Source organism: Ascaphus truei, chromosome 3 (assembly GCF_040206685.1).
Source record: "Ascaphus truei isolate aAscTru1 chromosome 3, aAscTru1.hap1, whole genome shotgun sequence".
NCBI lineage: Eukaryota > Metazoa > Chordata > Amphibia > Anura > Ascaphidae > Ascaphus > Ascaphus truei.
In genome coordinates this window covers 274454190-274480473 of record NC_134485.1, presented here as the reverse complement: position 1 = coordinate 274480473, position 26284 = coordinate 274454190, and the positions used below count along the sequence as shown (strand labels likewise).

Genomic DNA, 26284 nt, shown 5'->3' with positions numbered 1-26284 from the left:
AGGTACCTTGGGAGCTATGCCAATGCCTATGCAAAGTATATTTAAATTAGTCCCATCCTACACTTTCTAAAAGGATTTCCATGTCAACTATATAGAGTTGATAATCCTAAGGCATCTAATGACTGGAATGGTTTCAGACTTAAAGAGGACATGGAAGTGGTCTGTTTTTAAAGGAATTCATGGGCAGGGAGCTACTACAGGTATATGCACTCACTTTGGGGCTACATGAAGGATATGCCAAAAGGTGGTAACGGTATAACAGAACAGGAACAACAATATTCACTGTGCCACTAAATAGCCAGACACAAAATGAATTTAAATACTTTATTTTAGAATAATTTTTTTTTAAAAACTCTACAAAGTGCAGAAATTCCACTGGCTTCCCAGAGCACACAGTGTTATTTGGTTCACAAGCCTATGGCACCCGAAGAATGGGGTATGGTGTCAGTCCAAACAGGATCAGAAGATGAACCCACACAGCCTCTGATGTTTAGAACAGCAGCTCTAGCAGTGTGAGCTAAACCAACTGATGGCTAGCAGCACTGTCACAGCATACTCAGTTTTGAGCTCTACTTCTCATTGAGTGCTAATACCTGTACAAAGTACTTCATCCTCTTCTGGGATAGAGAAGCATATCTAATAAGCAGTGTTCTGCCATGGGAAAACACCTTAGAGTCCATGTATTTAAATAGGCTATAATGTATTCCAGCACCAAAGGTGCCTTATGGCAGAACACTGCTTAGTAAATATGGCCCACTGTCTTTATCACATTAGAAATACTAACTCAAGTCACCAGCTCCCTTTGTTATATAACGTTCTCTCAGCATCTGCTTTATCTTGCCTTTACTTGTGTGTGTCAGAAAAACTGTGTTTTATTGAATCTCACCTGGTTCACTAACTCATAGCCCTCAGTACATATTACTATTACTTGATGCTTGAAGTCCTTTCAAGATTACATTCAACAAAATAGATAACCCTTAGAGGTAAACATGCAGACAGTGGTGCAGACAGTTTGATGCAACCCGCTGGCTTCTCACACTGCTAAAGCTGCTGCCTAAAAAAGCAGTGGTTGTGGATTCCAGGCCTGCTGTGTTGTACACCAGTACACCATTCCTGTCATTATGGTGCCTTAGGCTCATCAAGTCTATATCGTTGGTATGGAAATCCTTTTAGGAAGTGTGGGATGGGACTCGTAAATATACTTTGCATACACATTAGCATATTTCCTAGCCGGCAACCCCACCAAAATCTTCCAACCGATTACATGCCGTAATACAATTTCATGAAAAGCTCCTGGAAACGTCCGAGGTGCTCTAAATATGGCTAACCTTGACGCTAATAAAACAGTTTGGAACTTTGTTGCCACATTATGTATTACGCATGTATATAATAATAATAAATAATAATAATAGCATGTTCTTGTATAGCGCTGCTAGTTTTTTATGAAGCGCTTTACAGAGACATTTTGCAGACACAGTCCCTGCCCCGTGGAGCTTACAATCTATGTTTTTGGTGCCTGAGGCACAGGGAGATAAAGTGACTTGCCCAAGGTCACAAGGAGCCGATAAATATCTTTATTTAGCGCCCACACTGGACTCAGCGCTTTACAAGAGAGATAATACAGTACAGGGAATTAGCGTACAATAAGTGCAAACAAACAAAATCAGACAATAGGACAGGAAATCCCTGCCCTGGACAGCTTACAATCTAAGCGGAGAAGATGATCTCATTACATTTTTTGAGTATCTGGCTGATAATCATTTAAATCTTCATTTTACACACAGCTATGATATGCAACGTATTCAATTTTTGGATCTTGATCTTTATATCAATATCGAGTGCAAAATTAAATCGGACATTTTCAGAAAAGAGAATGCCAGAAATTCTTTGTTACACGCCAATAGCTGTCATTCACGCCCTCTGATCAAAGGAATCCCAAGAGGACAGTTCATGCGTTTACGCAGGAATTGTTCCTCGATGGAGGACTTTGTTCGGAAGGCGGATGAGATGAAAGGGAGGTTCCTTTCAAGGGGATATAAGGCCCAGGATTTGGAACAAGCCTATGAATCAGCTCTTTCCACTGATAGAGTCACTGATTAACATGACTAAGTCAATCCAGACAAAAACGTCCTGTTGAGAGCTCGGATGCGCCATACTTTGTCACTAACTTTAGTGACCAAGCAGGGGCAATTACGTCCATTATTCGGAAACATTGGGGCACATTAGCCCTGGATCCCCTGATTCATAAGATGGTATGTTCAGGTCCATGGGTGGTATTCCATAAAGCAGCTACTATAGGAAATACATTATCACCAAGTATGCTTCGTCCTAGAAAGTCAAATAGGAATCCACTTTCTCTGTTTCCCAAACTTTTAGGCTCATACAAATGTGGACGATGCAAAATATGTCCGAATATGATTAAATCAACTCACTTTTCCGATAGAGACGGAACACGCAGGTTCAAAATTAAATCTTTCATCCCATGTCAAACAGATTTTGTTGTACATCTATTAATATGTAAATGCAACAAACAGTACGTAGGCCTTACAAGTAGAATTCTCAAGATACGTATTCTTGAACACTTACGGCTTATACGTAACAAAGACATGTTGCATCCTGTATCCTATCATTTCAGCACTTGTCCATTGGGTTCAGTGGGATCACTACCGTGTGTGGGATTAGAACATATTTCCTTGCCCCGCAGGGGTGGTGATCGCATTAAAATATTACATCAGCGTGAAGCACATTGGATCTTCACGCTGAAAACACTGCAACCCAATGGTTTAAATACGGAATGGGACCTGCATTGTTTCCTTTGACAGCTTTGTGATCTTGCTTTGTAATTCATTATGAATTTCTTCTTGTAATCATTGGTATTAGAGTTTAATATTTATTTTTATTATGTATCTGCAATCTTTTGCCTCTATCTTGTTGTTCTTTCTTTCCCTCTCCCTTTTTCCTCCCCCTTCCCCGCTTCTCCTTTTCCACTTCCCACCCTCCCCCTCCCCCCCCAAACCATTTCTTCTTTTTTTCTGTCATTTAGGACTTATATACTTATCTAATATTTGAATTCAAACATTCTCTAAGATGTTATTACTAAAAATTGAGATAAATAGACAAGGTTTGATTTACAGACCTTGTCTTTAATAAGGGGTTAAATACTTTATGTTGTCCTTAATGTTCTTCATCTTTAGACATGTTGCATGCAGTGTTTTTATTTTATCTCTGTTATATTACCGGTTCAGTGCATTATTCATTTGTTAATAAGAATGAGACAAGTATGTGTTCACACAGTTCAAGGATAGCAGTGATAATATATATATATATATATATATTAAGATAGCTGTGCACCTGTTATAAGTTGTAATGGTATTGGTACTTCAGAGGTTAATATTTAAAACTCGTTTTTCACGGGCTTTTTAACTTCAAATATGCAGGCTCAGACCACAGCTCCCCACTCCAAGACGAAGCCCTGATTCGAGCGTGAAACGCGTTGTGGTGTAGCCTGTTGTTCGTTTGTGAGTGGAATAAAGTTTTTTTCAAATTACCCGGAAGTGCCCTGGATTCTGTCACGGGTTGTGGGCCGGATTCCCTTCTCTCCTATGCAGCTTACAATCTATGCATGAAAGACTCTGGGCCATATTTACTAAGCAGTGTTGCTCTTTAAGGCACCAGAAGTCCTGATAAACCCCAGCTTCATAAATTAAACAGTAATTCAACGTTTAGGAAACATAACCCAATGTTATGTACATATTGGAAGCATAGTTGCATCCTTAAAAAGCCTTTATATAAAACAAACGTTTGACTATAAACTTAAATCAATCATCCAGTTAGTTTGCATTTTGGGGTTTGTGATGTGGAAAGTATTACCAGGAGTTTGGGAGGAGTTAAGTGAAGAATGAGCATGGAATAAAGCTACATGTCGGAGGAGATGTAAACGTGTGACACCCAAATCTACATGAAATGTAAGAAACTCTACAAACAAATGTGACTTGGACGCAAGGAAAAAAAAATGTTTATCTTTTTTGTGGTGTAGAAAATGCCACGAAATTACCCCACACTTGATGGTTAAGATGAAGAAAGTATAATGCAACATTGTCTTGTCTCTGTATGTATTCACTTTTCTATCACTGCATCTGCCAGATGTATATTACATAACAGAAACCGGAACATATGAGCCGTTAGTAGAGTTATAACTAAACCAAGCTCAAATCGTTGATGAAAACATACCTTCTTTTGTGAGGTACTTCATATTTTCTGATATTACAGCGCTCTTGTCTTGCGAGTCCAGATAGGAAAAAGTATTGTAATCTTGCAAACTGTATGTAGCTGTAATGTGTATATATACATCACAAAAAGAAATGGTTAAAAAGGTAAAATCTAAAAGGAAGAACTTTCTCAAGAGGACCGCTAAGAGAATTTCAGTACTATTTATTTAATGATGATATCCATCACTTCCTGTGGTTGTTACTTAGCTTTAACTTGCTCTCTTGTTTGTAAGATTATCCTCAGCAGTCCCTCTTATGTCATGACATCATCTTTCTACAGTCATTTATTAGCAAACCGTTCATGGGGTATTTTTTAGATTTACAACACAGGAATACTTCAATTAAAGTAAACATGAGAAAATGAATGAAAATTACAACTAGAACTACATTATGGCCAGTGCACGTCCTTTTATTAAAAAGTAATCAGGTGACCGCATTGAGTTCCAGCATCACTAAAGCCACTGCCACCCTTCCACTTGTAGCTAGGCGGAAAGTCAGTTGTCAGAAAGAAGTGTTGTTGATGTGAAGGCAGTTTTATGAGAGACATGGGGATGCTCCTTTATATTTACCCATGCTAATTCTTATCAAAACTAAAAAGATATTACTTCTATACCAATGAAGGCCAAAGAAAAAAAGGTGGATAACCCACTTCATAAAGGCTGTTAGGCATGCCTTCTTAGCTTAAGTACATCAGGTTTACAGAACATGTACCATGCAAATAAGAGATATGCACGTAAAGATACCGGAGCCCATGATCTTAAGGGAAGTCAGTTAATAGGTCCTCTTAATCTCCTCTTACTAGTGTGACATCCTCAAGAGAGTGTTGCCTTTTCCAAATTAATGCAAACAGGACTACTTTAAAGGGGTAATGGGTCAATGCACAGATAACAATCCTCTCATCTCTTTTATGTTAATTAACAAAATGTGATGCAGCCTTCTCCTGAAAAGGTTTAACACCCTTCTACATCTCTCGCCAAATTTTCAGATTACTCGGGTCCAGTAAATTAAAACTATAAACACAAGTACGTAGTGCTACTAATTTGTGCAGATACACCTTGTACAGTACATCACACTTTGTTCTTGAATAGAACAGTGGCATTCAGAAGAATTCAACTTTAGCCAGAAATCTTTACCTGATCTTGAAATAAAATTGATATACGTCCTTTCATTGGTAAGGATAGTAGGATTGAGTCGGGAAACTATGTTGGGCTGATCCATTAAAAAATCCACTGCATCTACATGATCACTTAGGAGACCCTACAAATAAAGTAAAAAAAAATGTTTTTAACCAGAGCATATGTACAGTAGGTACTGTATATAATAGATTGCAACATCTTTGCTACAAAACGTAAAACAATGTTAATGTTATACTGAAGCAAAAGGAAGCTAATATAAATAAATAACACCTTTTCTAATCTTTATTGATATTAAATAACCCCTAAATACTAAAAATTGTATATAGTCAATGAGTAATTGGTATTACAAATTCTACTACTCTCCTGTTACATATACCAATACTAAATGGGTTTCAACAATAAATCACTTTTAATTAGTGTGTGTGTGTGTGTGTGTGTATATATATATATATATATATATATATATATATATATATATATATATATATATATATATATATGTGTGTGTGTTCTAATCTTCATTTATATTAAATAACCCCTAAATAACCCCTAAATACTATATTTACACACACACACACACACACACACACACACACACACACACACACACACACACACACACACACACACACACACACACACACACACACACACACACACACACACACACACACACACACACACACGTATCTAGAACCGCACATACAAGACTGGACTTGGCAGATATCAGTCTTGCTGGCTTCTGTTAAGGATGTCAATGAACAACGTGTTTGAATACAGTATACAGATCAACCCCATTATAGCGCGATCCGATACAACGCAGATCCACTTATAACGCGGATTGAGCGTGGCTTGCCATAAGTCAAGAAGCAGAAGATCTCCTACCATGCGTTTTTCAATTTGACCTGCTTTTCATGATTCAGGGAGCTTCCTGCCTGCGCCCCCTTGCTCCTCAGCTCCAGTGTCAAATGACGCCACGGGGTCATGTGACGTCACGTGACCCGGCGGCGTCATTTGACCCCGGTTTCCATGGCGACGCAGTGAATATGTAAAATAAGCAACACAAATAAGTAATAAAATATAATACAACATTGACAAAGTGAGACATAAAAAAAGCTCTGACCCTCTCTGTTCAGAGGTATCTCTGTCAGTCTGATCCTACCACCCACTGTGCTGTCAGAGAGCTAGGCAAATCCTCAGTTATTTAACCCCTCCAGTTACATTGTTAAAAGCCTCAGGTTTTTTACCCCAGGAAAAGGCATAGGGAAGACCCATGGCAGATAGAAATGGCGGAAACTTCAAACAAACGTAAGAAGTTTACTTTAAAGGAGGAGAAACTTCATGATGCAGCTAAGTCCATAGAAACAGACAATGGACTGAAATGGAATCGTTTGTGTCAGCCTGAAGACAGCCAGTTGGATAAAGCAGTGTTTCAGTGGTCTGTCCAAGAAAGATCCAAAGGCACGCCTCTGTCTGGCCCCATCTGTAAACGCAAGCCAAAAAATTTCACAACCAACTTCACGGAAATGCGTCAACCTCATTCATGGCAAGTAGTGAATGGCTAAAAATCGCTTTTAAAAGGCGTCATGGAATAACCGAAAACGCTATATCAGGAGAAATATGTTCAGATGACGATTAAGCTGCATTCTCGTACCCTGCCCAGCTTCAGAAGATAATTTAAGATGGTGGCTAAACCGCAGAACAGGTTTATAACTGCGATGAGACCGGACAGTGTTACAAAATGTTACTGAATACAAGGCTTTAAACAAATGAAAGAGAGTGACCATACTTTGCGTTAACCAAACAGGGAATCACAAACTGAAGCCACTATGTATAGGCAAGTTTAAAATCACCATGGTGCTTCCACCATGTGAATATGGCCTCTATGCCTTTCTCCTACGACGTTAGTAAAAATGCATGGATGACTTCCTGCATTTTCGAAAACTGGTTTCATCAGCAGTTCGTACCCGAGGTACGTAAACACTTACGGCAACAAAGATCGGATACCAAAGCTTTGCTGTTGCTAGATAACTTCCCTGCCCATCCGTCTGCCGATAGCCTAATAAGCAGAGGTGGCAAAATACGAGTCAGCTACTTGCCCAAAAACACCACATCAAAAATACAGCCGCTGGGTCAAAGTATTATAGCAACGTTCAATATGAACTTCCGAAAGACGCTGATACATCGAATAATCACAGGTGAGGATTCTGTTACTAAATTTTTAAAGAAGCTAAACCAAAAATAAGTTTTTTACACTGGTGGTGAAGTATGGGAAGCAATCACAAAAAAGTGAATTTCTAAATGTTGGAGAAACGCAACTGGTGCAAGTCTGGTATCGGCTAACTTTCATGTAGCCAGTGACAGTGAAGAAGAGAATTACTTTGAGGGCTTTAAAGAGGAGGAAGTCGCCACCTCCAATCTATTCTTTGAAAGCTACATTAATGAAGGCCTCACAGAAAACGACATGGCCAATGCAGAAAGAGTACTGGAACCGTTTGTTGATAGGGAAAGTCGGGCCACGATATAATCTTGGGTAGATGGGGACAACAGCTGTCCTACCTACGAGCATATGACACACTCTGAAATAATCCAAAACGTTAGTAGCGAAAATCAAGATTTGGATGCAACCGAAGATGATGAGGGCGACGAACCAGAGACGCCACCTAAGATCGCAGAGGCGCTCTTATGTTTGCAAACTAGACTTAAATTTCTTGAAACAGAAAACATAGATTTCATTTCTGTTTTACAGTTAAAACGCTTGATTGAAATCGTTAAAAAGAAGCAAAGAGATGCAATGAAACAGTCAACCCTCGATAGTTTAAAAAAATAAAATAAAGCACTTTTAAAATTCACTCAAGTTTGTTAATGTACAGTATATTTTCCGTAGTAGTTGAATGAACACAAAGGGCATTACACGTTTTTGCCTTTTCTTCAGAATTATAGCCCCATAGTTAATGTTAAAACATGAATGTAACTGGAATGTTACACGTATATAGGTACTGTAGATGTAAGTTCAATACTGTATCTACAGTATGTGTTTTTGTATGTGGAGCAAAATATTCTTTATCGTACAATATTTATGAATAATGTACAACACGATTATTGGGGTCTTAAATACTTTATTGTGCAATGCATCAATAAAAGTTTGAAACTATACAATTGTACATTGTTTCTATATTTTTAGTCTATAGCGGTGGTTTTCAACATAGACACACACACAAACACACACAAACACACACACACTGTCTCTTTAAGGGAGCTGCCTGTGATTTTCCTCTCTCTCCCTGCCTGTCGGAAGCTGAAGGCAGAAGCAGGGAGAGGAGAGAGCTGATGCAGATGATGGGTAAGTCCTGCATGGGGTTGCCGCTGCGCCGCCGGGTCTGGGATAGTTCGGAGAGTTATCCCGGCTCTTCCCCCTCCGGCGGACGTGGAACCCCGCTTATAACGAGATCACATTGTGTGAAACCCGAGCACCACGTTATAACGGGGTTCAGCTGTATTGTAAAACCCAAACACAAGCTCTCCAAGGAAACCATACACCCGTGTTTTAAAATCAGTTTTCTATAATGAATAGTGTAGCGGGTGCATCTATCTCTGTGCATGCACAGTTGTTTTTATCATTTTCTGCACCCACCACATTCTTTGCCTGGCTCCTTTCCATTTTCTCCAATTTTATTGGTATTACTGCTATTGCCTTCACTCCAGCCCAATATTTGCCAACTATAATTCCAATCAGCTAGTTCAGAACTACATTATGTGGCGTAGGGACTTGCATGATACAACTGCAGGAGATAGATTGTACATCATGTAAACAACCGTGGACACTCAACGCTTTAACTAAATGCTGGAATAATATATTTACCTCATATGTTTTTTTGAATGATAAGCTTACCATGAAAACTGCCCTCTGGAAGAACCCCGTGGCATCTATGATCCTCTGGAGAATAACTGTCTCCATCTCTTCAGCATCCATCTCTTCACTATTAAAGGGCACGCCATTAAATAGAGCTTGAGGCAATGGACCCAGGCCACTCTTCTTATAAAAGGTTGCTCCTGCCTGTTCAAATCAGCAGTGAGATGGAGTTACACACAATGCAACTGACTGTAACATGAAGAAAGCTAACAGCAAGAGGCAGGACAGTTAATGTCTGGGCACTGCAAGCCTTTACAGAGTTCAGATATGTTATATAGTTACCAATTTATTGGCAAAACAAAAGTGCACTTGTTGAAAAATACATTTTTCTAGAATCAGGAACAAATTTGTTGAGAATTTTTGGAAAATATATATCATTTTTTCAAATCGATATTTCTCATGTAATGAATGTATTCCAGCTAATTAAAGCAAGTCATATGAAGCAGACGTGTCCATTGTATGTGCATTATAATTATAATATAGGACACCCCAAGGCCTACTGTGTCATTTCTAGTGGCACAAAGCATAAAGCAAGGATTTCATCCAAGATGAAAGCTACAGTTACAACAAAGTTAGCTATAAAAAAATTACAATTACCGCACAGGTACACAATGCAGATGCATCTAATTTGGGCAAATATTTATCTGCGGTCCCTGAACAAGGCTGTGAAATTCAACTGAAAATGTATTTTGTCGTTTAATAGATAATTAGCTACAATAGGACTACTAGAACCTCATATCCCAGCAATGAATCAGTCTCCTTAGCAGTTGGAGAATAGTTGTAATAATTAAACAAGCAACAGTGCAAATATGGCTCAATATAAACAGTGATGGAGAAAAAGCTGCAAGTTAAAGGACTTGCTCACTCACACCATCACTGCAATATACACAGAGAATATTTAAGAGTGATAGCAAACCGTCAGCTCATTACAAACATGCTTATTTGCAGCCAGTTCTCTGATTAACTGCCTTGTATCCTAAAGAGGTCATTAACAGCTGGGAAACAATAATGAAACTTCATCACACACTTCTAAAATGTAGCTTAATATGCCGAACTAATTTTTCCCTTACTGACAGTTTGCTTGCAGTACAAAATCATAAATTAGTCATCTAAAATTCCTACCGCCTCTCCAAATGGCAAAAGCAGAATTATTAAAAGAGACTCTTTAAACGCATGCCATATATCTTTTTAATTATTGGAAATCTGGAAAATGGATCTCTTCTATTGATCTCAAGAATATGCACATCCATGCAGAATTTTTTTTTGGGTATCACACATCTTCTTTAGATTGAGACTTTCATGGGTCCAGTGAAAACTCCTATAACAAAATGATAAATGCATGGGACTACAGATGTGTACATTTTTGCTGAAGTACCAAACATTAAAATGGACTGAGGGAGCAGCAATCACTTCCTTCGAAGTGAGTGAATCCAGTTCGAGTCCCAGTGTCACAGCTCCTTGTGACCTTGAACAAGTTACGTTATCTCCCTGTGCCTCAGGCACCGCAACTAGATTGGAAGCTTCACAGGGCAAGGACTCATACCTGCAAAATTGTACTGGGAACATTAGACCCAAATTGAGGTAGGACACAGATATCGCTTGTTGGACACTTCCAAAGATTGAACTGCATGCGGCTCTATAAGCCACCTAGTGGCTCATTTCGGGAGGTGGGTTCTTCAGTGTTTTCTCTGCCTCCAACTCCATCCCCCGCTTGTCTGCCCCGCCACGCCCGAAGTTGGCTTGGACGCACATAACAGGAGATGCCGCTCACTCTCCTGTCCCTCAAGTGCTTGTGTGTGTATTGGGGAAGGATGTTATTGCGTGTGTATATATTGGGGAAGGGGGGGGTGGGGGATTAGTGTGTGTATTGGGAGGGATATTGTGTGTGTGTGGGGGAAAGGTAATCGTGTGTGTATGGGGAAGGAGGGTTATGGAGTGCACTGTGGTAGGGGGTTATGGAGTGCACTGGGGTAGGGGGTTATGGAGTGCACTGGGGTAGGGGGTTATGGAGTGCACTGGAGTAGGGGGTTATGGAGTGTACTGGAGTAGGGGGTTATGGAGTGTAATAATATTCCTGCATGTGTTGTGGCTTTCATAATATTTTGGCCAAACAATTATTCTTTTTTTAAATGACTGCTCTTCCTTGAAATGTTGCAGACCCCCGGACCAGGAGAAATGAAATTATTGGCGAGTGAGTAAAACATTTCTCTTCCATTCCCGTCAATGCAAAACTAGGGAATATTCGGTAGCAGTCCCAAAGAAATAAGGAGGGCAAATTATAATCACTGCATAACTTTCCCAAAAGCAGCAATGGCTGAAGCGGACTAGTCAAGTTTATGTTTTGTGGAAGTGTGGAGAAACTATGTAGCCACTTTACAAATCTGTTTTGCTGTTGCACCCTGCTTTGCTGGAGAACATACAAAAGCGCTTTAGTCGAATGTGCTTTAACGGTTTCAGGGGTTCAGTCCCTGCTGTCTTGTAAGCTTCTTGGAAGCTGTTTGTCCTTTAAGTGGCCTAGCAAAAATTATGAAGTCATTCCTTGATCTTCTGATTTCTTTTGATATGGAAATTTTAATTTTCATGGCTATTACAACAACTAAGGTGTGTAAACCATATTCCATACTGTTTTGGGGATTTGGACAGAACAGACCTACTATTTACTGGTTGAGATTTAAAGGAGACGTCACGTTTTGGAAAAAGCAGAAATGGTCCAAGAAACAATCTTATTGAACTATATCATATGAAGGATCACAGAATGGAGAACCTAGTTCCCTAATGCTCCTCGCTGAAGTGATGGCAGTTAGGAATAGCGTCTTTATTGACGACCATATAATAAGCAACCAATATCAGACTCAAAAAGTAGATTCTTCATGGCTTCTTACACCAAATTTAGGTTCTATGATGAAATCGAGTCCCTACAGTAATTGTAGGCATTATTTTACATGTAGCCTTAATAAATGTTTGCATGCAAGTAGAAATTGGAACTGGAATTAAGACTCCCAATGCGGCCACTTCAAATGCAAAGGAAGCCCGACTCGGACACTTATTGAATTCTGATTGATCAAAATCTAGAATATATGGAATAGAAGCAGATTCTAGATTATTGTTATCCATATGACACCACATAAGGAAGATCTTCCATACTAAAAACATTTGAAGTCACTGCTTTTCTGGCTCTTAGAGTGTATAAAACTTGGGAGGATAGCCATGTTTTTATTTTACAACCTTCCTTCGTTTCCACGCCGTCAATAAAAATGCTTCAGGTTTGGCTATCGGATAGGACATTGTGTTGAAAATTCTGGAAGCAAATATGGCATGACATTTTGATCAGATCGATGTAACACAAGCTTCTTTGCCAGGCTGGAGCTATCAATATGGTGTTTATTTAATACTGTTTTTCTCTGAATTAGAGGAAATGGGGGGTTAAGATGTATACTAGAGAAAAGTTTAACTCTACTGCAAAGGCATTAACCCCCACTGACTCAATCTCTAAGTCTTGAGTAAAATACCAGACATTTGGTTCTGTCTGGGTACCATCAGATTTACTAATGACATTCCCACATTCTTATGACTTGTTCAAACACTTGATTTAGAAGCAATTGTCCTGGTTATAGACGATTCAGATTTAATCTACTCGGATATTCTACATCCCTGTAATGTGGACCACCATTATAACTGGAGCATTCTTCTCCACCTATACGAGTATACTGGATACCTTCCTTGCAGCTTAAGAGCTCTTCATGCTGCCTTGGTTCTTTATATACTGTTGGCCACACTTGTGACATTGTTTGAGTGAACCGTTACAAGATTTTCTCTTAAAGGGTGACCAGGAACATATTCAGAACCTGCACCCTGAATATGGCCTTGATATCCAATATATTTATTGGCAGCGTAGACTGTACAATTTCACTCAACAAGCTGGCTTCCCATCCTGATTAACTTGCATATGTTGATCTTGCCACCCAATGCATAGGCACTAGTAATCTTCTTCTGGATAAATTGGTAGAACTGTAGGGGTGTACAGAGGAGTCAAGTTCAAGCAGGAACAAGAATCTCCCATGAGGACAGCGGCCAACTTAGCTTAGGGTATATAAACTCCCCCCAGCCTGCTAGCTTTTTCTCAACTTTTTTGTTCCTGAGCAGCAGTCTGGCTATTCTTTGCTACTAGAGAAAAAAAAAACAGAGCATATGACAGGTTATGGAGGTGAATACTATAACCTTAATTAGGTAAGTCTGTGAGTGATGATAGGAGACACGCTGAAGAGATTAAATAAAAAATGTAAATGAGTATGTAAACCTGTGTAGGCTAGTTATAACCTCACTAGGTTAGAGCTCAATAAATCATACCCTGTGTCTTCTGCTGCCCGGTGTGGAGTAACCACTACTCACAATGTGACACCATCCTGTTTCCTCCAGCTGATGTTGCATTAGTAGAAATCAGGTGCATTGAAATCCTTCGTGTCCCCCGATGGCGTCTTCAATTAAAAAGGCAGGTAAGGAAGGGAATAGATTGAAATGACTGTTGCACCAGAAAAAATATGGACACACCAGCAAAATGAAACTAATTTTTTTTATTAAACTACATAAAAAACATGATCAAAACAGAAACTCTTTGAGAACGCACCATAGGAGGCGTGAAACACATGGGAGGATAGTTTTTTTTCTGTTTTGATCATATTTACGTAGTTTAATAAATTGTTTTTACTTTAGACTCATTTTTCAGGTGTGTCCATATTTTTTCTGGAGCAGCAGTCATTTTGATCTATCCCTTTCCTTACCTGGCTATTCTTTGCCCCTGCTCTTCATCTTTCCCTGGCAACCATTACCTGGTATTTTGTTCTCCAGACTTTACAGGTACCTTTTGTTTTGCCTTGTATTCCCTTTCACCTCTTGTCCCCGGCTCTTTTTTCCTTTCTCTGGCTACCATTACCTTGCACCTAACTCTGCAGACATTAAAGATCCCTTTCGTTTTGCCTTTTTTATTAACATTAAACACAATCTATTTAACTTATAGCAGTATCTTTTTGTTTTTGGAGTTCTGTGTTACCTCCAAGGATTTCATACTCCAGATATCCAAGAAGGGAAGCAGGAAAATCTTTTTAACACTTGGTAAACTGTAAATAATCCAAGTGGACCTGAAATGGAAAATGATTACCCAGAATTATGAATCTGAGGAATCTCTGATGTGACTAAACAATGGGAATATGAAGAAAATCCGCAGGCTTTATGACACTGATGACTAATTTTATGGATGCCACTTGTACCCCTGACTTCTTTGATTTACAGGTACCGTACTTCCTGTACTGAAGTAACTGTGATGCAGCTCTAGTGCATACAGTTTCAGTGGATTTTTAGGTATGCCTGAGAGTAGAAAAAACATTTTGCAGAATTATTTTTGATATCCATCCTTGAGCTCTTGGAGCACCCAGCAATAAGTAATCTATGGTGTCCACTTCTCCATGAATCTTGTAGGCTGCCTCCAGCTTATAAGGGTTTCAAGTATGGCATCTGCCAGATTTCAGAATGGTGAACCTATGAATGATGTATATGTCGTTTACTGGACCTTTGTCTGTCTATCACAATACGGTATCTGGTGTTAAAACTTTATTGGAAATCAATGTCCCCTGTGCACCCTGCCTTCATGAAAGGGCTCTCTCAGACTTCTTCAAAAAGCGGAAAATCTGAGACGATAATGTGGCAAGTAGGAACCTATCCCCCCAGTGATTCTGGAAATCAAAGCTTCTAATTCAGAATCAAATAGTGCTTTCCTTAAAAAGGGAATAGAAAATATTTTTTTTATACGATTCTTCTGTAGACCACAGTGTAAGTCATAAACGCAAAAAAGACAATGATTGTGCCAGTTCTCTTGTTGTATTAAAAGATGTGTTGAAAAGGACAAATCAAGCGAATCAGAAATAACAGAACATTCCTTGAGCATCTTCTGATAAAATCTGTATTCAATTTCATCTTGCATTTTGGAGAACCAGATCTTCATTGTTCTAGCCAAACAGGTGGAAACAATTACTGGTCTGTAGTAGAAGTTGACCCTATAGTGGCAGAGATTCATTTTAATAACCTTTCATTCTCTTATGCATATGATCGGTGTCCGCTAACATGAGCATGTCATTAAGAGATTTAGTCCACAAGAAAATAAGAAACATTATGTATTTAGTGTAAGTACCAGATTAAATGGAGTTTACCTTGATGTGGTTACCAGGCTTAAATAATTTCTTATTAGAATATAAAACCAAATGACTCCTTTGTTAAAAGAGTTACGATCAAAAATGTCACTAACATATTGCAAGCCAATTTGGAAAGTAGCGCAGGGTTTTTGTATTTGTTTTCCATAAGCACAGGGTTACTGCAAATAACTGTCCCAATGGACTATCCAATGTCCTTCTTTGAAATCTTGTTCTCGGTGTGGGAGCTCGCAACAAACTTAAAGGTAAGTATCTTACATTCAGAAAATGTTTTCTTCTAATGAAACCCGTAGATGGAAAATCACCAGTAGGTAGGTACTCATCATGGGCATGTAGAAATGAATTCCAATAGTAGCCCTGGGTTGGTATATAGTATGTCCACTTTAGATTCTATATCAGTTTATGGAATAATATGTATACTTATAGTTTATTTATATTATACATAGGGAATTTTCCTACAAATTGCAAATATATATATATATATATATATATATTTATATCAGCCCCTGACGAAGCCACAACGGAGAAATGCATAGAGTGTGTTATTGCAGTGAGAGACTGACAACTGAATTCCATCACGGAGCTGGAGTCCACAGCAGAGCCGAGATCTCGCGAGACTGTGACGCGATAATGTAACGCGGAAGTGATCGCGGGTGAATACCGACGCCGGTATCAGAACAGCATTGAGTGTGAGAAACTCAGCTTTAAATCTCACAACTGCGCATTTTTTACTCAAAGTGGGTGAGTGTACTACCTGTGAGGTATCTCAAATTTACCTTTATTAAAACGATTTTACACTACTGTATATTGTTTTCCCTGCCTTACCCTTTACATGTGACCTGTCCTTGAGACGGAGGCTGTGTGTCCAAGGTAATAACTCCAATCATGGGATCCTGTTGCTGAAACTGTTGGAGAGTGTGGGGGATCTTTGCTGATTTAAAGAAGACTACAAGCTGAGTTCCTGGTCAAAATGGTGGATAAAGGCATTTATTTGTCAACATAATTGTGAGTGTATATCTTACCTTCAACTAGGTGCAATTGTCTGAATATACTACCCTATGATTGTTCTCCTTTTGTCTTCTCTTCCCTAATATTTTGTGCCTAGGTCATTCTTCTGAGATAGATACAGTAGAAAGATACAGTAGATAGATCTATATCTACACATATACATATAAATTCAAAAACGAATAGATGATACTGTTCTGTGGCTAACTAAATGCTTTTATTTGTGCAAACTTTCGAGATACACTAATCTCTTCTTCCGGTGGTGTTACATTGAATAAAGCAAGCAAGGTTTTTTTCTTAAAAACAGTGCATCCTGGAATGTATCTGTGACTGAAGCCTATCCCTTCCCCCTGTGCAGTATGCGATTTATGACTTAAGGTGTTAAATGGCCCCTGAATGTTAGTGATGTAAGAGTATGTGTGTGTAAATAAATTTATAAAGCGCCCACAGTGCTTTACAAAAGGTGTGTGTGGAGCGGGAGTGTATACCAATGGTGTAGAAATGTAAGAGCGTGTTGCATTACGATTAGTGTTTGTAGATACTATAGGGTCCCTAGTGGTATATAGGGATAGAATTACATTGTACATTTGTATGTGTAAGAGAGTGCTCTGTGTGCATTCATATAGCGCAGTATGTTTAGACATGGCGTTTAGCATTCATGGGAAGAAAGTTCTCGTGTCAGGGTAGTGACACATGAAAATGCGGTGTTGGTGTCACTACCCTGACACAAGAGAACTCTCTTTCAATGAGTGCTAAAGGCCATGTCTATACATACTGCTCTATATGAATGCACACAAGCTGTCTTTTGCACATACAAATGTACAATGTAATTCTATCCCTATATAAAAATAGGGACCACATAGTATCTACACACAAATAGTAATACAACACGCTCTTACATTTCTACACCTACCCAGACCATTGGTATACACTCCCACTCGACACACACCTTTTGAAAAGTGCTGTATACATTGTGGGCGCTTTATAAATTTATACACACACACACAAACACACAAACACACACATCACTAACATTCAGGGCCCATTTAACACCTTACTGTAAGTCATAAATCACATACTGCACAGGGGGGAAGGGATAGGCTTCAGTCACAGATATATTCCAAGATGCACTGTTTTTAAGTAAAAACCTCTCTTGCTTTATCCATTGTAACACCACCGGAAGAAGAGTTCAGTGTATCTTGAAAGCTCGCACAAATAAAAGCATTTAGTTAGCCACAGAACGGTATCGTCTATTCGTTTTTGACTATTAAGCTCGGCTAACACGATCTCTCTCTCGATCTCTCTCTTACACAAAGGATTATCTGATTGACTTCACTTTAAAACATACAGTACGTGTCGACATCCTGAGAACGTACCAATCCACATGAGTCTAGCAAGAATCACAGAGAATACCCCCACATCCAACAAAGCACTGATACAAGTAAATGGTTTATGCAGCTAAATAAGAGTGCACATAGGAAGGGGTGGGAGAAGGGCAAAACCTGCTCCCAGCACCAGGCTGGCAACATTCCTGTCCCCCTTTCAGCAGAAGGCCTTGGCCTTTGAGCAGACAATGCCACCTGGGTGCAAGAAGAACGGCACAACAGCGACCTGTGGATAAGCCCTCCACCAGAAAGCGGTATAACAATGGCTAAAAACATAACATGGTATGTTCTTCTCCCAGCTGGTAGGACACAGAAAAACTGACCAGGGACAGGTGAATGAGAAATATCTGTCTCTAACAAGTAGATGATCTGTGTCCTATTTTCAATTTGGGACAGCATAATCTCCCCAGTGTCATGCGATACCACGGAGGGACAGGAGACAAATGTATCCCTACATGTAGCTTGTTTACTGCAAATCATAGATCACATTTGAAAAAGGACTGATATTTAGCATTTGCATACAAGAGAACAAGGGACGGTCAAAAACTGTGGCACTGTTCTCATAGGCATATGCTTTCCAACTTTAACTTTATTCAATGCGGTGAACCTTCCGAATTCAGAGTAATGCGTTATATGCATTCTCACAGGATATTAAAGCCAGCCCAAGTAGAATTTGATGAAAAGTCTGTAATATTTGTCTGTATTTTCCTGATACAATTGCTTGCACCTCCATGAATATTATGGCCGAAAAGGGTTCATAGAATGGGATGCAGAAAGCACAATGCATAATGTGGACGAAACTAAATGGCCTCTGCAATATTATTTTATTCACAAGAACGAGTAATGAAAAATTACATTAATATTTACAAGTTTCTTTACATCTGGGATTCTACTTTAACCACGTCATAGTTTCATGCCAAATCACAAACGTAAAATGTTAGTGCCAAAATGCATGCATCTTATATATTAAATTCTATGGATCCTTGGGTAACTAAAAGCAAGGGATATGTTAGAAGAACTACAGTATCAAGTCCATCATATTGCATTTAAAATGCTTTCTGAATGCAGGAACAAGACATGCATACCTTTAGCTTGCGGTTGTACTCGGAGTGGAAACCCAGAACATGCTCAATATCAGCGTGAGGAAAGTCGTATCTCAGGACAGTCCTCACAATGTCTACAGTAAGCCTTTCACCATCATCTACTTTATTGTACATCTGCAAACATGATGACAGACAAATATAACACCATGAAAGTTTAACAACAAAACATGGAAAAAAATAAAAAGATATTATCTAAATATATTCACACAATGATATTGTGCGAGTCCTCTACATCCAATTATTATGTACAACAGTCAGTAACTTGGCGTTATTAGAGAAAGAGTTGAAAATACAGTATAGTACAAGACCAATGATTTAAAAGCTCACAAAGATTGTGAATTTCGAATAATAAATAGTTCGGAGGTTATGGCCCCTCCTCTATGCTTCATCTTACCCATCCTACACTATTGTAATCAGCATGTCTAAGTATAAACATATAATAGCAGTAATCATTGCGAGATTTCTTAACCTGGGACAACGATGGAAATAACCTTTGCAGCAGCCGTATGCTAGGGATGTACAGCTCAACCCCCTTATAAAATGCTGTGCTTGGGGTCCAAAGAATCACATCGCGCTATAAGTGGATCGCGTTAGAAATAATGTACAATTGTATGCATTGTACAATAAAGTATTTAAGATATCAATAATCGTGTTGTAAAGTATTGATAAATACGAAAATTGGGAGCCACGCTTGCATAGCGTTATAAGCGGATTCGCGTTGTAACAGATCGCATTATAACGGGGTTAAGCTGTATTTTTAAAAAAAAAATGATTCAATGGGGGTGTCACACAGGAAATCAAGGGAATCCTGAGGGTCTTAAATTGTTTTCAGAAATCTCTACCACAAGGTGCTGGCTGCGAAATCCTCTTCTAGATTATTACACCAAATCCTGACCAATCTGGAATACAGGCTGAAGCTATTGCCGGCTTTAGTGTCACTTAATTGTGGAGAATTTTTCAAATAAAATTCCCTAAATTCTCTTATATAATATAATAATAATCCATCTTTCAGAGGGATAGTGGTTTGACGTGCGATTCTAGAAACTGCTACATGAATCTTTGGAGGTGTTTTCCATTTAGGTGCACGCTTTCCGTAAATAGATAAATCTGCTTAACCCTTATTCCATATAGCCTATTCCTGCAGTACCATATATTTTACGGATTGGTAAACTGGAAAAAAAACCACTTGATCTTCCTACGGGACCGCAAAAACACATGGCTTTAAGGGGTCTATGGTTTCTGGTCTGAAAGAACCAACATCTCTCGCACTTCACCTTCCTCTTCTTCCTACTCAGAGGAGAAAATATAGTATTGTTCCTGCATCTTGAGTGTGAACGCAGCGGGTGTATACAAGTCAGGTTATATGGCGGTTTTCAGTTGTATGTAGAACACTTACTAGTACTGTGTTCAGTAACAACCGTATGATACACCTCAAGATTGTTATACTGACGAATGATACAGATCAGTGACCGCTTTAGAATCTGAGTATACTTTGACTTTGTCCAACATTGTTGGTAAGACTGCAGCAAACTGTGTTACTATAATTGCGTGGCTGAATTACTCACAACATACACTGGGCTTTAATACCTAATTCTTTCTTCTGTGTCGCCATGGAAACATGTTACCTAATGGGGACAAAAGTGCATGTGCTAAGTATAAAAGGAGGTGTCCATTCCAGCAATGTTAGTCCTACCTCAGAAGAGGTACAATCATTTTAGCTTCTTTTATTTTGATCAGGCTAAATTACTCACAACATACACTGGGCTTTAATATCTAATAGCGTCTGTGGCATATCCTTGAATTTTAATAGGGGAGGGGGGGAAAAGATGTGGAGTAACCCCGCTCAGCCACTGGGATATGAGGGTAGAGACTGGAAAGGGTGCTATCAGGGATAAAGATATGTACTGAGAAACAAGGAAAGAATCCCACAAGATGCACTCACTTGGGGTAGAGCTCAAAATGTATATATTTATTTATTTTTTATTAATTTAATTCATTAATAAAATTTATTTATTTTGAGCTCTACCCCCAGTGAGTGCATCTTGTGGGATTCTTTCCTTGTTTCTCAGTACATATCCTTGAATTTGACACACACATGCCACTATTAAGTTTGTTGGCAGGAGGATGCATTAACACTGCCCACTACTGGTGGCTACACTATAGCACACTGACTTGCAACACCAGCGTGGTGGAATCATTTAACAAACAAAGCAGAATAGCGACAACTATACAGCAGGAGGATGCGTAACATTGTCTACTAATTCCGGTAACATTGTAGCAAGCTGAATTGCAAAAGTTGTGTGGTTGAATTATCTAAATATCCTATTATTTTTAAATAACCTCTAACAACTTGTAAGTACCTATATGAGGCAAATACATACTGCAATAATGTCTGTTTGATATACATTACTTACCTTCCTCTTCTGCTGTTCTAAGGGGCTACATATGTCCGCAGGATTATTTTCCATGACTATTTCAGCAGTTCTATTGTTGTTGATATTATCTACTCCAATTTTTTACCCTATTTAACGATTCCCAACCAGGATATACACAGTGAGACATAGAAACTGTGTTGGGATAAGGTACCCTTTCTATAATGCTTACCTCCCCGATTTTTTAACCTTTAATTGTTCACATTTTACTATATATAGGTGTAATATGCTGATTAATAAAATGCTTTTAAACTATACCCACATAATGCGAGTGGCCATACAGGGTTATTAATACCCTCGGATTGCATTTCTCGGTCATAACATTTGCCCATAGCGAGCGCAAATAGGAATCCTTTGGGTTGTCTCTTTCAACCTTTTTTGGCAAAGATTTTTTTAGACCAAAAACTTGGTCCATTGTTACTTTTAATTTAAATGTATAAAGAATGAAATACTGTCTGCTGTTATTTGTACAATATGACTATTTGAAAAGCTCCCTTTTGGTACTGGAGCATATTGCTTTGAGCCTGAAAAAGGTTTTTAGTGGCCAGTTACTCTTTGCAAACTCTAATCTACAAACAAAAAATTAGCAAACCAATGTAAAATAAAGGGACGGTGTATAGTTGATCATCCTTGCATTTCATGCATAAATAAAATCTTTATAAAGCAATATCTATTGTCACATATATATTCCTCGATACTCGGTAATGCTAGAAAGCAATTCTGCAACTTTATAGGTGTCCAGAGGAATGTTGTATTTGTGAGGTAACTTGCGATAGTGGAAGTATCTTTGTGATACTCCAATATTAAACACGCGGAACAGCAACAAATCAATTATTTTTTACATTGAAACAAAACAGTGGGTAAAGGAGACACTATATTTGTACCGTCTTTTTTTGGTGTACAAACGTAAATAATTAAATACCTCAGATGTGTCATTCTTTGGTAACTACAGCATGTAGCGCTTTTTCATCAGCCAATACATAAAATAAAGGATACTATCTGCCTTTGGTACAAGGGAGTCACTCAAGATCTTAAAACAGTAAAGGCAATGAAAATGCCAATGAAAGTAACATTTTTCATTCCGTCAATACTAACGTTAATTATGGAGGAAAATGCTTGAGCCATGTCAGACTCTTCTGCAATATAGTTAAATGCTCGCCACAAAGCTGCTCCTGGGTCTTCATTTGCCTCACTGTCGTCGTCAGAATTCAGTACAAAAACAAATCCAATCCTACAAAAAAATAGTTTACAAATACAGTTAGAAAGTTAAAAGATGATACCAGTATTACAAAGTTAAAAGATGATACCAGTATTACAAAGTTAAAAGATGATACCAGTATTACAAAGTTAAAAGATGATACCAGTATTACAAAGTTAAAAGATGATACCAGTATTACAAACCGTCAGCACCAGACCTCGTACAAATAATAGTTTTAATAATGCAGTCTGCACCCCAATTGTATTTGTTTGCAACATTCATATAAAATAACTGAAATCACATCCAGATCATTTTACTTTAGTCTTCTTAAAAATAATAATAATAATTTCAATCAGCTACCTCGATTTCATCTTTCCAAAAAGTCTAGAATGTTAAATATTCAATTTAACAGTGGTAATTGAAGATATTTGAACAAATTTGTATTTATTTATTTATAAAATGTTTTTACCGGGAAGTAATACATTGAGAGTTACCTCTCGTTTTCTAGTATGTCCTGGGCACAGCGTTAAGATGACAAATAATACATGGTTACAAATACAAAAATACAAATATAGATGGCTTGAACATATTTAAGAGGTTTCCTTTCTTATACATTTAAACTTTAGCAGTACACTTAATAGTTAAGCGTGTTGGGTAATGACAAAGGCTTGGAAGCAGAGTTGTGTGTACAGATGTAGCCAGCGGCTGAAGCGGACATCATCATGAAATAGCCGTGCACCAAAAGGGGAAAGGACTGTAGCGCCACGGATTGCAAGGACATTGGCTACATCTGTTCTATACGATCAGCACTGTATGTAATAACATTGAGCAAATTACATATTTTCTTAATCATCGAGGGATTGCAATCTCGTCCTTATTTCCATTGAGTGCTGGATAGCATTGTGTATGCTTTTAGGAATGTATGTATATCTTTATGTAAATAGCATCATCCATGTACATAGCGCTTCACAGCAGTAATACACATGATGTCAAATAACACAATGGGAATATGCGCCTCAGACATAAAATGAACACTATGAAAAGGAGTCCCCGCCCCAAAGAGCTTACAATCGAAGTTGTTCCCTATGGTCTCTGTGACACCGAAACTTCGAACAACTTTTGTTTCTTCTGGAGTGCAATGTTTTTGGTTGCTGTTTTACTCATGTGCGTGCGTGCATGTGTATCTGTGCGTGCGTGCGTGCATGTGTATCTGTGCGTGCATGCATGTGTATCTGTGCGTGCGTGCGTGTGTATCTGTGTGTGCGTGCGTGCATGTGTATCTGTGTGTGCGTGCGTGCATGTGTATCTGTGTGTGCGTGCATGTGTATCTGTGTGTGCGTGCGTGCATGTGTATCTGTGTGTGCGTGCGTGCATGTGTATCTGTGTGTGCGTGCGTGCATGTGTATCTGTGTGTGCGTGCGTGCATGTGTATCTGTGTGTGCGTGCGTGCATGTGTATCTGTGTGTGCGTGCGTGCATGTGTATCTGTGTGTGCGTGTGTGCATGCGTGCATGTGTATCTGTGTGTGCATATCTGTGTGCGTGCATGTGCGAATAGGTGCGAGTGCGTGCGAATAGGTGCGAGTGCGTGCGAATAGGTGTGAGTGCGTGCGAATAGGTGCGAGTGCGTGCGAATAGGTGCGAGTGCGTGCGAATAGGTGCGAGTGCGTGCGAACAGGTGCGAGTGCGTGCGAATAGGTGCGAGTGCGTGCGAATAGGTGCGAGTGCATGCGAATGCGGGCATGTGCGAATGAGGGCATGTGCGAATGTGGGCATGAGTGAATGAGGGCATGTGCGAATGAGTGAATGAGGGCATGTACGAATGAGTGAATGAGGGCATGTGCGAATGAGTGAATGAGGGCATGTGCGAATGAGTGAATGAGTGAATGAGGGCATGTACGAATGAGTGAATGAGTGAATGAGGGCATGTACGAATGAGTGAATGAGGGCATGTGCGAATGAGTGAATGAGTGAATGAGGGCATGTGCGAATGAGTGAATGAGTGAATGAGGGCATGTGCGAATGAGTGAATGAGTGAATGAGGGCATGTGCGAATGAGTGAATGAGGGCATGTGCGAATGAGTGAATGAGGGCATGTGCGAATGAGTGAATGAGTGAATGAGGGCATGTGCGAATGAGTGAATGAGTGAATGAGGGCATGTGCGAATGAGTGAATGAGGGCATGTGCGAATGAGTGAATGAGGGCATGTGCGAATGAGTGAATGAGGGCATGTGCGAATGAGTGAATGAGTGAATGAGGGCATGTACGAATGAGTGAATGAGGGCATGTGCGAATGAGTGAATGAGTGCATGTGCGAATGAGTGAATGAGTGAATGAGGGCATGTGCGAATGAGTGAATGAGGGCATGTACGAATGAGTGAATGAGGGCATGTGCGAATGAGTGAATGAGGGCATGTGCGAATGAGTGAATGAGTGAATGAGGGCATGTACGAATGAGTGAATGAGTGAATGAGGGCATGTACGAATGAGTGAATGAGGGCATGTGCGAATGAGTGAATGAGTGAATGAGGGCATGTGCGAATGAGTGAATGAGTGAATGAGGGCATGTGCGAATGAGTGAATGAGTGAATGAGGGCATGTGCGAATGAGTGAATGAGGGCATGTGCGAATGAGTGAATGAGGGCATGTGCGAATGAGTGAATGAGTGAATGAGGGCATGTGCGAATGAGTGAATGAGTGCATGTGCGAATGAGTGAATGAGTGAATGAGGGCATGTGCGAATGAGTGAATGAGTGCATGTGCGAATGAGTGAATGAGTGCATGTGCGAATGAGTGAATGAGTGCATGTGCGAATGAGTGAATGAGTGCATGTGCGAATGAGTGAATGAGTGTATGTACTAATGATTGAATGAGTGCATGTGCAAATGAGTGAATGAGTGCATGTGCGAATGAGTGAATGAGGGCGTGCGAATTGGTGAGTGTGTGTGCCTGAATGGGCGAGTGTGTGTGCCTGAATGGGCGAGTGTGTGTGCCTGAATGGGCGAGTGTGTGACCCTGAATGAGCGAGTGTGTGTGCCTGAATGAGCGAGTGTGTGTGCCTGAATGAGCGAGTGTGTGTGCCTGAATGAGCGAGTGTGTGTGCCTGAATGAGCGAGTGTGTGTGCCTGAATGAGCGAGTGTGTGTGTTTGAATGAGCGAGTGTATGTGTGCCTGAATGAGCGAGTGTGTGTGCCTGAATGAGCGAGTGTGTGTGCCTGAATGAGCGAGTGTGTGTGCCTGAATGAGCAAGTGTGTGTGTTTGAATGAGCGAATGTGTGTGCCTGAATGAGCGAGTGTGTGTGTGTGTTTGAATGAGCGAGTGTGTGTCTGAATGAGCGAGTGTGTGTCTGAATGAGCGAGTGTGTGTCTGAATGAGCGAGTGTGTGTCTGAATGAGCGAGTGTGTGTCTGAATGAGCGAGTGTGTGTCTGAATGAGCGAGTGTGTGTCTGAATGAGCGAGTGTTTGTCTGAAAGAGAGAGAGAGTGTGTGTCTGAATGAGAGAGCGAGAGAATCTGCATGAGAGAGTGTGCCTGCATATGAGAGAGTGTGTCTGCATGAGATAGAGAGAGAGTCAGCATGAGAGAGAGTGTGTGTGTGTCTGCATGAGAGAGAGTGTGTGTGTCTGCATGAGAGAGAGTGTGTGT

The 26284-nt window shown here is 39.6% G+C and overlaps 1 protein-coding gene across 1 annotated transcript in view; it reads right to left on the bottom strand.

Annotated features, from left to right (window-relative positions):
* The window catches only part of UGGT2 (UDP-glucose glycoprotein glucosyltransferase 2), a 248351-nt gene that overhangs the window by 141483 nt on the left and 80584 nt on the right, over positions 1 to 26284 (bottom strand). The window contains exons 15-19 of the mRNA XM_075590844.1: positions 22538 to 22673; positions 18993 to 19124; positions 9297 to 9461; positions 5402 to 5525; positions 4231 to 4329 (exon numbers count right to left, since the gene is read on the bottom strand). Coding sequence (XP_075446959.1) covers positions 4231 to 4329; positions 5402 to 5525; positions 9297 to 9461; positions 18993 to 19124; positions 22538 to 22673 — 656 coding nt within the window. The remainder of the gene's footprint in view (positions 1 to 4230; positions 4330 to 5401; positions 5526 to 9296; positions 9462 to 18992; positions 19125 to 22537; positions 22674 to 26284) is intronic.